General features: G+C 47.0%; 1 protein-coding gene across 15 annotated transcripts in view; it reads right to left on the bottom strand.

The window, feature by feature from the left end:
• Window positions 1-13,024, bottom strand: part of SCN8A (sodium voltage-gated channel alpha subunit 8) — a 192,699-nt gene that overhangs the window by 4,845 nt on the left and 174,830 nt on the right. For 14 of the 15 annotated variants that reach the window (XR_014803177.1, XR_014803178.1, XM_084955570.1 and 11 more), the window contains 5 exons: window positions 9,635-9,919; window positions 7,735-7,788; window positions 7,124-7,261; window positions 5,914-6,018; window positions 2,123-2,393 (listed from right to left, as the gene is read on the bottom strand). Coding sequence is in view for 12 of the 15 variants with exons in the window: in XM_084955570.1 (XP_084811696.1) it covers window positions 2,123-2,393; window positions 5,914-6,018; window positions 7,124-7,261; window positions 7,735-7,788; window positions 9,635-9,919 (853 nt within the window). In the remaining 3 variants the exon portion in view is untranslated. Of the gene's footprint in view, window positions 1-2,122; window positions 2,394-5,913; window positions 6,019-7,123; window positions 7,262-7,734; window positions 7,789-9,634; window positions 9,920-13,024 lie in introns of those variants that run through there. The other variant, XR_014803176.1, reaches the window with a different exon arrangement.

Below are 13,024 nucleotides of genomic sequence, written 5' to 3'. Positions count from 1 at the left end.
GTTTGAACTTTTAAGAAAGTCTCTACCTCAGCCAGGACCCAACAAGGTGATTTCTCAGTGCCCTTCCTTTTGTTTCTCAATCAAGTCATAACCAGTGACCGGAAGACGTCAGGTAATATACGCAGCACTTGCGTTCTGTACATGGGGGGCAGGTAAGGCTTTGGAGAGAAGGTGATGCCCGAGTGAGGTTTTGCAGGATGCATGCGGATTTGTGCCCAGAGAAGAGGGGCGAGAGGTGGGCAGACAGCAACCCAGGCAGTGGTGGGAATCAGCATTTAAAGGGTCCTCTAGGAGGTTCCAGGGTGAGTCTTATTCCAACTCCTCTTAATTTAAAAGGTTTTTTCTATACTTTTGTTTTTGAACAACTTAATGATATTTTAAGAAATCCCAGTTATCAAAAGGAATTCTCCTTATTTTCAAGTACCGTCTGAGAAGAGGGTGCATGGTTGGGTCTGTGGGTTTTCCATCCCACTCAGTGATGGGTGGGCAGAAAGTTCGAGAACAATGGACAAGGGCAGCACTGTCCAGGGTGTGCTTTGTGGGAGGTCAGGAGTGTGGACTTGAGGCCAGGGGGCTGGGCTCTGTGCCTTAGTTCCTCGTGATACTTAGAGGGCTGTTGCGAGGATTATGTGAATTAAAACACATAAAGCACTTAGAGTGGCGACAGGCACATAGTATGTCCCACTGAACTATGAGAAACATCACTATTACTTCAAAACAGGGTATTGTGATCAAATAAAGGTGGGATGGAGAGGTTCCTGTCATGGTGCAGTGGAAACAAATCCGACTAGGAACTATGAGGTTGCAGGTTCCATCCCTGGCCTTGCTCAGTGGGTTAAGGATCCTGTGTGGCTGTGGCTGTGGTGTAGGCCAGCAGCTGTAGCTCTCATTAAACCCCTAGCCCGGGAACCTCCATGTGCCGTGGGTGTGGCCCTAAGAAGACAAAAGACAAAAAAAAAAAAAAAAAAAGGTGGGATGGATTGTTAAACAGAATTCTTTTTTTAATTTTTAGTGCTGCACCTGTGGCATACAGAAGTTCCTGGGCTAGGGGTTGACTCGGAGCTATAGCTGCAGGCTATGCCACAGCCACGGCAACACCAGATCCTTAACCCACTGGGCAAGGCCAGGGATCAAACCTGCGTCCTCATGGACACTATGTCTGGTTCTTAACCTGCTGAGCCACAACAGGAACTCTACCAAACAGAATCCTTTACTCCAGGACTTCCAAGAGCCTCCTGCAGGCTAATGTGCCCTATGACCCTTCAAAGGGAAATGCACCATGTCCTCTGCCTGCCAGGACATCAGCCCTTCCATGTCCTTAGGTTGAAGCGGATGCCACACGGTCACTGTGTTTTTTTTCTTTTCTTCTTCTTTTTCCTTTTACGGCCACACTTGGGGCGTATAGAAGTTCCCGAGCTAGGGGTTGAATTGGAGCTGCAGCTGAGGTCTATGCCACAGCAACATGGGTTCCGAGCCGCACCTGCAACCTACGCCACAGCTTGCAGCAATGCTGGATCCTTAACCCACTGAATGAGGCCAGGGATCGAACGCGCATCCTCACAGAGATAACACTGGGTCCTTTACCCACTGAGCCCAATGGGAACTTGGCCATACAGTCACGGTTAAAACACAATGGGAGTTCCACTTCTATCACCTCCTAGTTAGGTGATCTTGGACATCTTTACAGCAAGATAATAAAATCCCTTGCTTCCCGGGCTGTCATCAGGATCAAACGAGATAGTAATGCCAGTGAAGAAACTCAAACGACCTGGCACCATCAATTCCTAGTAAATGAGCACCGCCTCCACCAACGGCACCACTGCTGCCACCAGCACCAGACCGTCTCCTTAATACCCAGCTTCACAATCTCTCACAGGCCTGTTTCCACTCTACACCGCTACTGTAGCCGTATTTGAAAATACCTTTCTTTAACCGCCCCTCTTGGGAGGGAAACTCACTGACAGCAAGAACCGAATCAAATCCCTCCCGCCCTGTCCTGCTCCGCCCCGCCCCGCCCCATCCTCAACCACAGAATTTACGATTCAGTTCAGCTAAGCAGGTCCAGGAGCCCCCTCCTCGGGGCCCGTCGGGCCCTTGTCCCCTCCCCGCCCGCCCCACTCACCCACGATGGAGAGGATGACCACCACGAAGTCGAAGATGTTCCAGCCGATGGTGAAGTAGTAGTGCCTCAAGGCGAACATCTTGAGCACACACTCACAGGTGAAGAAGATGACGAAGACCAGGTTGATCCAGTAGAGGATGTTCTCCATCTGCTTGCTCTGCGTGTCGGTCTCCACCATCATCGTCACCATGTTCAGGCAGATGAGCATCATGATGACGATGTCAAAGGCTTGTTGAGTGACGAAATCAAAGACGATGCCTTGGATTTTGTTCTGGGCGGGGAGGGCGGGCGGAAGGAGAGAAAAGCCTTCGTGAAAACCTTGCCGGCGAACGGGACGTTGCTGCCCTGCTGACGCAAGGCCTCTGTGCCTGCGCTGCCGGGATGCCGGCCAGCCGTCTGCTGCTGCTCTGTCAGGGTGTCGGGAGCTGGGCCAAGGGCCAACGCCAACACCCCGCCCCGAGTGTTCCAACATGACCACTCTTCTGGGCCTGTACCTCTCCCGCGGCTCCTTTTTAGTCTCGTTCGCTGGCTCTTTCTTCTCTCGCTTCATCTCGTCTTTCTCCCTAGGAGAGCTCAGCTCCCACCCGTTCCTACCGCTTACACGTTATTTATGTCCTCATGCTTCCCAAGCGTTTTCTTCGCCAGCCCATCATCCTTCCTCGGAACTCCCGGGCCGCTCACTCATCTCTCCGGACGACGTGCCAGCATCTCAAGCTCGGGCAAGTGCAAAGCCGAGCTCCGTCCTTCCCCCTGCCTGTCTCCCAGCTGGTTCCTCTCCCCTCAGCTCTTCATCCAGCCTCCACAAGTCTGAGGGCCCTTCTTGCTCTTGTCTCTGCCTCGTCTCCCACCCAACCCATGGCATGTCCTGCTCATCCTTCCTTGAATTCATCTACTTCATTCCATTCCTCTTGCCCTTCTCTAGCCCAAGCCACCATCATTGTCCCTCTGCACTTCTAGAAGAGTCTCTGCTCTTGCCTTCATCCAGTGCAGCCTCCACACAGTAGCAAGTGTGATTTCATTTATTTATTCACTTATTGTCTTTTTAGGGCCCCACCCATGGTATATGGAGGTTCTCAGGCTAGGGGTCTAATCGGAGCTTTGTCTGAGACCTACACCACAGCTCACGGCAATGCCGGATCCTCAACCCACTGAGCAAGGCCAGGGATCGAACCGGCAACCTCATGGTCCTTAGTCGGATTTGTTAACCACTGAGCCACGACAGGAACCCCCACTTATGATTTTAAATAATCACACTTGCTACAGTGGAGTTCCCGTCATAACTTAGTGGAAGCGAATCCGACTAAGAACCATGAGGGTGTAGGTTCGATCCCTGGCCTTGCTCAGTAGGTTGAGGATCCGGCGTTGCCGTGAGCTGTGGTGTAGGTTGCAGATGCGGCTCGGGATACTGTGTTGCTGTGGCTCTGGCGTAGGCTGGTGGCTACAGCTCCGATTAGACCCCTAGCCTGGGAACCTCCATGTGCCATGGGAGCAGCCCTAGAAAATGGCAAAAAGACAAAACAAACAAACAACAACAAAAAAACCCCCCAAAAACCTTAAGTGGTTACATCACTCTCCTACCTAAAACCTCTCACTGGTCTCTCACTGGGCTCGCAACAAAATTCCTACAGTTCAGCCTGGCTGAAAAATACCACTCACCTCATACCTCTCCCCTAGGTCATCACCACCTGGCCACACTCAAGTCTCCTGCTTTTAGAGCTTCATTTGCTCTTCCAGGATCTCTCCCCAGCATTTTGGCTCCTTCTCATCCACTCGAACAGACCCTCAGTAGTGAGGCTTTCTCTGTTGAAGGAGATCCCCCACCCCCAGCCTGCGTTATTTTCTGTCATGGCCCTCCAGGTAATTTTTCTCACAACATTCCCCACTTTATAACTGCTTAATTAGTATCTGTAGCCCCACTATATTATAAGCTCTAGACGGTGGTGTCTAAATTTTGTTCATCACTTCTTTTTCTTTTTTTGGCCACACCCGTAGCATGTGGATGTGGCCACACCCTGGGCCAGGGATCGAACCCACACCACAGCAACAATCTGAGCCACAGGAGTGACAATGCCATATCCTTAACCCGCTAGGCCACAGGGAACTCTCCCTGTTCATCGACTTTTCACAGCAGGAGATCTGTAACTATTCGAGAAACAGTTTTTTTTTTTTTTTTTTTTTTTTGCTTTTTAGGCCCCCACCTGGGGTTTATGGAAGTTCCCAGGCTAGGGGTCGAATCAGACTGCAGCTGCTGGCCCCCACCACCGCAGTGGAGGATCTTTAACCCACTGAGCAGGGCCCGGGATGGAACCTGCATCCTCATCAACACTATGTCAGGTTCTTAACCTGCTGAACCGAGGAACCACAGCAGGAACTCCTGGAATAACTATTAATGCTTCCCACCACACTGAGCATTTATATGTTAGTGTGGAAGGAAATACCCTCAGGTTCCTGTGTGCAAAGTACTGAACAGAACTTTGGAAACGTCAAGACTCTAACAGTCCCTCCAGCTGCATTTCTATCACAAAGTGGAAATTAACAGCAAGGGAATATAAGAAACATTCTCAAGATCTCCCTGATTTTTTTTAATTTTTTTATTTTTTAAGGTACCTTGGCCCTTGAGCTCATGCTTACTTTCAGGGTTACTTAACTTGATGGTTTTGGAACAGTTCTGCAAAGCCCTAGGGTTTCCTTTCCCTCAGAAGTTGGTGAAGGGGGGCATGCTAGGCATGGGAGTGGGCATGGAAGCTAAGCTGGGAAAACTCTCTGGGGCTCCTACTCTTGATTCAAACAAAGTAGCTCCATTTTTATTTCTACAAATTAGGTTGCCAGGTAAGCTTTTAAGAGTTCTGCTGTGGTTTTTTGTTTTTGTTTTTTTTTAATTTAAATAAAAGTTATTTTAAATTAAAGTTATAGAAGAAGGAACTCTGAGCCTGGCTTGTAAGGGTCAAGTTCTACCCGCCTGGCAGGGAGTGGGGCTTCAGGCAGAGCATCTCCTCCTCTGAAGCAAGAAGACAACTACCAACCCAGGGGTGGGGCAGAGTCCAGCCCCCAAATCTGTTTTATAAAAGGCTCAGGTCAAGGGAGGAAATCAGGCCACCCAATTCTCCTAGTTCTACTCCTCCCATTCCCACAAATAACCAGGAAGAAGCATTATTTTAGGGAGTTCCCATCATGGGCAGTGGAAATGAATCTGACTAGGAACCATGAGGTTGCGGGTTCGATCCCTGGCTTTGCTCAGTGGGTTAAGGATCCGGTGTCTCTCTGAGCTGTGGTGTAGATCGCAGACATGGCTTGGATCCAGCGTCACTGTGGCGGTGGTGTCAGCCGGCAGCTACAGCTCCGATTAGACCCCTAGCCTGGGAACCTCCATATGCTGCGGGTGGGGCCCTAAAAAGACACACACACAAAAGCAGCAGTATTATTTTGGCTTCCTGACATATCCTTGCAAAGACTTGTTACATAGAGAGGAAAATAACACCAGATCCTACCTTGTACTGATATGAAAGAGATCAGCTTTCATTTTCACTTTGTTAATTTTTAGTGGTCTCTCTAAATATCTCCCAGCCAGGACCAAAGCCAATGTGGCTAATGTGCCAATTCTCTGCTGCTGCCAAGGCAGGCTCGGAGGAAGGTCAGCCCAAGCGTAAGAGCTGCCCACACCTTCGTCCCCCATGCCTCTGCTGCCATCCTCCCCTCTCTGGATGGACAGTGAGGAGAGGACAGAGGGCACTTGCCCCTTTCCCCGCTCTGCGGGAACCCTAGCCAGGTGTTTTTCCACATGGGGCACTCACCAGGGGGCGGGGGATGGGTTTCTGTGGTTTCTTTGAGCCCAGCTTTTTCATGGCATTGTAGTACTTCTTCTGTTCTTCAGTCATGAAGATGTCCTGACCTCCAAAGTAAAGGGCGGAAAAGAGATCACAAAATTACAACTGGCTCTCACGTACTGCAGGTTTGGACCTAAGGGGCAATCTGAGAACCAAGGGGGACCTAACCCCTTTTTCTCTCCACGGGCTGGTGTAGCTAATAGTTGTTCTAGAGGCAGACCTGGGACAACTATTCTAATTCAAAGAGATACCTGCCTTTGCTTTCAGCTTGGGATTTCTGAGGCCTGCTAGGGGCCAGGAAGGAAGGAGAAGAGGAAGGCAAGGGACTCACAGGCCTGCAGGGGAGGGTAAATTTGAGAGCCGGGAACACATCTGGCTCATAAATTTTGGGAGGCCTGTTTTCCTGATACACTTCTAGAAAGAACATTTTAAAATGAAAGGATTTCCAAGTCTGGGTTTATGGCCTGTTTATTTTGGACAATATTAAAAAGTTAGAAGTCTTGGTGGGAGCCAACAGTTTGGGGAGTTCTTTGGAGCTTGCTGGGACAGACTTGATTTATAAAATGAAGGACTAGTCTCATCTTTTCAAGTTGCTTTTGAAAAACTTAACCGTTTGGGACAAGAAAGGAGACGAACTTTCCAAGGATGACCTCAAATCTCAGTGCACTAGTGCTGCCCGGGCGCCCACAATTTCAGCTTCTCCCTAAAGCTATTTGCTGCTCTCCTTTCATCTGTCACGAGACCCTCTCCCACCCTACCTCCCTCTGGTAGGAGGCCAAACCCAGTGAAAACCCTCAAGAATAGCTAGGAAATCTGCTACTAGTAAATTGCTGGTTTGGTCTAATAAAAGTGGTCAACTACGCACTGCAAAATTCAGCAGGACAGAACGAGCTGGTTGGGTCTAAGGTAAAAAGGGGCCAGTGCCACCGTGAGGTGATAGAAGGAGTTAGAGAAAGAGGCATTTTGTTCTCTAGAGAGGTGATTTGTTTTTTCATTTTTTTGGTCCTGCCTGTGGCATGAGTTCCCGGGCCAGGGATCACCCTCAAGCCACAGCAGTGACAATGCCAGATCTTTCACCTGCTGAGCCACCAGGGAACCCTGTCTCAAGAGGGAGGGACAGAGGCGCCTCTCATCTGGGTGGACCTCTGGCCACTGGCAAGGCGGGGAGGAGACCTATCTTTTTCTTCTGTTGATTGAAGTTATCAATGATGACACCAATGAACAGGTTCAGGGTGAAGAAGGAGCCGAAGATGATGAAGATGACAAAGTAGATGTACATGTAGATGTTGTCCTCATACTTAGGCTGCTCATCGGGCTGTCAAAGGACAGGAGAAAAAGAGCGTCAGCTCCTAGCTTGGGGATCAGGTGGGGGATTCTGCCACAGGGCCTCAGCCGTAAGTGACGGCTCGAGCTGCTGAGCAAGCCGGGGTGGGCAGCCCTAGATTCTCTCTGCCTGTCTCCTTCATGGTGGCTCCAGCCCTGAGAAGGCATTATTCCTGCCATAACTTATCCGGAGAATATGCAAGTCACGAGGCCAGAGGGGAAGGGAGGGGAGGGCTGTCTGCTAGGAGCCACGCTTATTTCACATCAGCACGGAATCATCTGGAGCCTCTGCAAGAGTGTGGCGACTCACTGAGAGGAGGAAAGTGATCTATAATCAATAAGACAAGTAATAAATGCTCTGGACGCCCCCCCACCCCCACCCCATCCTTTCTGGATGAGCTCCACCATGCTGCTCTGCTTTCTAATCATTTAAGAAGGTTGTAGTTTCATCCGGTGTATCCTTACCTTTCGGGAATCTACAGCTGCATACATGATGTCCATCCAGCCTTTGAAGGTTGCCTGGCAAACAGAGTCCGTCATTAGAATGTGCCTGTTTGGGGGTAGGTGGGAGTCTAGCCAGGGGCCCAAAGGCAAGCTTAGGCTCACCGAGAACACAAGGCGGGGGGGTTTGGGTGCAGCCTCACGTGGACACGGAATTTTATGTTAATACAGGTCCCAAGGGAGCTTTGTCCAAGTCCCTAAATATAACATCTAAGTTTGGCAGAGAAACACGTTGACAATGGTAACTGGATCAATACTTTTACAAAGGGTCTTTAAAATGAGACTGATGGTCACCTAAAGCTAGGGCAAAGTCATTACGAATGAGTGGCAGGAATCTACTGGGGTACTGAGAATTTATTCTTCCATTAAGGAGTCATTTTTTAAAAAGGTGTTAAACAAGCCATGATGGGGGGGGGGTCCTGAAAAATTCATAGCTGCATTGAAAAACAAACCCCTCCCCCGAAACAAGGTCAGACCACCTCCCCTACCAAGATAACACAGGTTTAGCCTAGGGTAATGGCAATACTGGCTTCATCCTAAGCAGCCCCTTCTCAATCCTCCCACGATATCTAAGCTGATTTTGGAAACAAATATGGGTAACCAACCTAATAATCTCTGTGTTTTTCTTTTGTTCTATTTATGCTTTATTTACTCAACCAGGCTCTGAGTATTTTTCAGGGCACAGGCAGCTCTCTGTGCATCTTTTGGCCCTAGCAGTGCCAAGCGCAGTGTCTTGCACGTGGTAGGGACTCAGTACGGTGTTTGGCTGGTTGATGTGCACTAGTTTCCTGAAACCGCCCCCCCCACCCCCCGCCTCCCTTTCAGGTTCAACTGAACTGAACTGATGAACCTGCCGGTCCGGTTTCTTGAACTGGGAGAGAACAACAAAGGACCTCTGGAGTGGGATAAACCACTGCTGATGCCATGTACTCCGCCGCCTTCTCCTAGCCAACGGTAAGTGCTAACTACATGCAAGACCAAGTTGAAAGCTTCCCCTGCATCATCACATTTCATACTCTGAACACCTATAAGATGCAGACACTGCTGTACTTAATCAAGCACTGTTATGTGCCAGGCATTGTGCTCAGAGATGCTGATAAATTATCCCAAATCTCGTTAACCATCATGCAACCTAACCATCGTGCAAGGTGTCATTACTCAAATCTAACAGATGAAGACACAGACTCATGGAGTAACTGGTCCAAGGTTACATATCCAAGAAATACCAGAGTGTGGCTCAAACCACCATATGTTCAGTTCCAAAGCCTAGGAGATGTCATCGCATCATAATGTCTTGTCAAACACTCCAAAACAGATCAGCCAGAGGGAGAGAGAAGCAGACCGGATGGAATGCTACGCCTCTGGCTGTGATACATGAACTTGAGGCCTCTCTCTGGGGTTGAGCTGACATGAGGACAGCGTCACAGCACTGCCATAGTTGTCACATCGCTTAGGTAACTTCCACGGAGTTGTTACGTAGGATTGCTCAGCTGTCATTTTTTTGGCGGGGGGGCGGCGGGGGGCCTGTGCACTTACCTTCTTTATTTACTTTTTCTTTCTCGTTAACTACATACTCCATCCTGGAGAAAGAGAGAGAGCTCTCTGCATCTTTATCATGCTTCAGGAATTGTTGTCTGCTGCTAAGCAGAACTCTGCTTCTGAGCACACGAGACATCCCCTTGAGTGAGGTACTATTTCCTCACCTTGAGTGAGGAAAAGGTGTCTCCTGGGAACTGGTCTGGGAAATGATACCAGCTTTCTGACCTATTAAGAGTCATCCTGATTCTGGACACAGGGAGAAGGAACCAAATGAGATTTCTGCTGGCCGCCTGGATTTTATAGGACTGAAAACAGCACTCCTTACCACCTGAAGAAGCGCCAGATATCCTGCCCCGACGTTGTCAAAGTTGATCTTCACGTTCTTCCATCTGATTTCCGTATTGTTCCCCTCCATGAGCTTTTCACACTCAGTTTTATTGTTGACATCTTCAATTTCAAATCGGATCTCAGAAGACTCATTAAAGCAGTAGTGGTACTTTCCCGCAAACAGGTTCACTCCCATGATGCTGAAAATCAGCCAGAAGATGAGACACACCAGCAGCACATTCATGATGGAGGGGATGGCGCCCACCAAGGCATTCACCACCACCTGCATTGGAAGGGGGAGGTTGCTGAGTGTCCGGAAGAAGTACCAGCACGAGTACAATTTTGATTTCCAGGAGGGGAATGACATTGTGTGGCTTGTTCCCATTATGGAAACATTCCTTTGGAATTAGGGCAACCAGACAGATCCATAAACAGGACCAAATTTTTCTAAAACTATGAAGGAATTCTAAAAATTTAAAATTTATTTCACTGGATGCAAATTCCTCTGCCCAAGTTGAGCCAGGTCTCTTTCCTAGGCATCAACTTAGGCCCCCCCAAATTACTTCGTTGTCTAGACTCCCTCCTCACCAACTCAAAATATGCCTCCAGAAGAAAAATCTGAGTGACTTCAAGCTCACTAGTTGCCTTTCAACAGACATTCCCCCTCTGCAAAGCAAGCTATGATTGTTCAAAATCACAGAGAACTACTCTTTGGGGTTAGCAGTGAATCACTCAATGTACATAAAGTCTCTTGTATGACTATGCAAGGCCAGTTATCTTATTTCAGGCAATAGCTGAGCATGCATATTTTGCAGGCTCAAGAAAAAAAAAAAAAGCTATATTCCCTCTACCAAACAGTATACAATCAAATCTGAAAAGATGTGTTTTTCACACAAGGTTAGTTATTCTACTTCAGCCTTTTTTTTTTTTTTTTTTCTCCTGACTTTGTAGGCTTCTAGATCTAGGAGTTGCCCCTATTGGCTAATGCTGATGTCTCTCTGCTCAGTCAGGGCTTGACTTGACTCAACGATATTATTATTAGAAAAAGGAATAACTTAAGTATTTTGGAGTTTGCGTTAGACCACTGCTCTTGAAACCCAAAAATTGGCATATGGTTAAAAATCTCTGAATACAGTAAGCCCAGAAATGAAAGGAAAAAAAAAAAAAAGCAAAGGAAAAGAAACCCTTGGGAATCAAAGTTTCGGGGTTGTTTTCAACTTTGATTTTGCTTCGCAATATAGATGAGAATAGCTAGACAGCACTTCCACTGCGGTGGCAGTATTCACCAGGGGAGTTCCAAATGCTTACAAAAATAGCATTTCAGGTGATGGGGCAAGAAGCAAAGCTGGTGTTCACTTCTGCCTTGATTCTCACTTCCTGCTGTCTTAGCAGGACTCCTAAGGTCCAGAAAGGCGACCCTAAAATGGGAAGCATGTTTCTTCCTTTTTCTAGCATCCTAGGAGGATAAATGGAAATGAAGTCCCTGGATATAGATGAAGTCTTTTAATATTTTGTTAGAAGGAGGTAACAAGTGTCACCATATTCCTGATCCGTTTTTTCAGTGCAGAGAAGACAGACCAACTGAGCACAGCACAGAAGGGGCCGAAAGGGCTGTGCTGTAGAAGGGACACCAGGGGGCAGCTCTGAGCTCTAATTTGAGCCCGGTTTGCAATCAGGTTTTCATTTTCTGCCTTAGATTTCAATGTCACTCAACGAACACATGGCTGTTCTGTCCTATATAAAAAAGGCAATGATTTTCTGCTAAGGAGTTACTCTTCCTTAGATTAAAATATTCATTTTGCGTTTCTCCAATTCATGTACAAAGGCCTTTAGATTGAGAGGCAGTTATGTGTTAATTCTTAGACCAAGAAAGCTCTTCTAGACCTAATAGCTCTGCCACTGGTATAAAATAATTATACTTCCACTGTTCATGACTTTGAGCAAGGAAAGGCAGAATATCTGAAGCCTGGAAAATCCCCAATGTTATTTTGGAGACTGATATTTATATTTATTTGTTACCAGACTTGTCAGATGATTAGATTTGAATTTTACCTCCTCTGTCTACAGTTTCTCACCCTTGGATGGGAGGAGCACTACAAGGCAAGGAAATGTGCGGAAGGATAGGCAAAAGGAGGATGACCCACAAATGGAATCATTATTTCTCAAAAGTTGAGGGTAGGGTAAGTAAAGTTTCAAAGGCTTAAGTCTATGTGACAGCTTTTTGTGACAGAGCTTAGGTGAGAGATGGTGACCTGTTAGATCATCACAGGTGTGCAACAGCGAAGTGGGCCCCAAAGATCTGGAACCTAGAGATGTTGCTTTTTACTCAATTCAGCATACGCCTTCCCTAGGAACTCTTCGGGCGACCTGTCTAACCTGTCCTGCAGTGTCTGTGTGTGACAGTTAAATATGTGGTAATATTCACAGCAGGAAGAATGATTAGCTAGTTGTCTAGGGGATTTCTTTGTACTCTTATAAATCTGATCAAAGGAATCAATACACAAAAGTATTTACTGGGCCTTGTTCTCTGATATGTATGGCATAAAAATCCTACAAACACCAATGTACTGATAAGGCGTAAACCTACTTTTGTTTATAATGAAATGTATTTTTTCATTATAACCAAAGAAAAACTCCTTAGCTTCCTGTCAGGAATAAAACACTCAACAAAGCTGATGAAATTTACTGATTCACTTGCTGTGAACATTAGCTAATATGCTCAGCAGCCAGAGGGCAAGAACCATGCTTTCTTATGCGGAGCTCTCACACTATAGAGATATATATACATAAATGATAATTCGAGTTTCTATGGAGAGCGACTTAATAACCTGGATGTCCTCTTCTCCCTCCTAACTCAGGTTATTCTACATCACCTTTAATATGATGAAATTCATTCCTGTTAAAAGTTAGGTACAGAAATATCACCTGAAGCTAGGATCTAGCAACCTATAAAGTTATTTTTTTCAACGGAAGTTTATATTTAGCGATTGATACAAATCTCATTTGATGAAAAATTCCAGTGGATACTGATTCTTTCAGCGTTTTTATCTTCTCTACAATGCCTAAAACATTACTGCTCATGAAATATTATACAATCTGTCAAACAGCTTTTAATATCTGGCAGAGGGAACATGGCTTTAATGGACAACTACGTACTGACAATCACCAAAAATGCATGCATGTCTCATAGCATTACTATCATGTGCCCTCGAAAATTTAATAGCGGAGCCAAATCCTTCAGTGAAGATTACTATGGAGGAGAGAAAAGCAAAGAACTACGTCAAGTATTCCTTTGCCGATAGCATGAGTGTTTCGGTGTCCTGGTCTTTGGTTTGAGGAAGGAGAGGAAGAGACTGAAGGCAGTGTCCCAGGACAGGCGAGGGCCTTG

This window comes from Sus scrofa, chromosome 5, assembly GCF_054392235.1.
Source record: "Sus scrofa isolate SSC_HxYL_T2T_F1_AM1 chromosome 5, Sscrofa_HxYL_maternal_Yorkshire_Landrace_v2.0, whole genome shotgun sequence".
Lineage (NCBI taxonomy): Eukaryota > Metazoa > Chordata > Mammalia > Artiodactyla > Suidae > Sus > Sus scrofa.
Note: the sequence above shows the minus strand (reverse complement) of the source record. Positions and strands in the feature narration are given on the sequence as shown.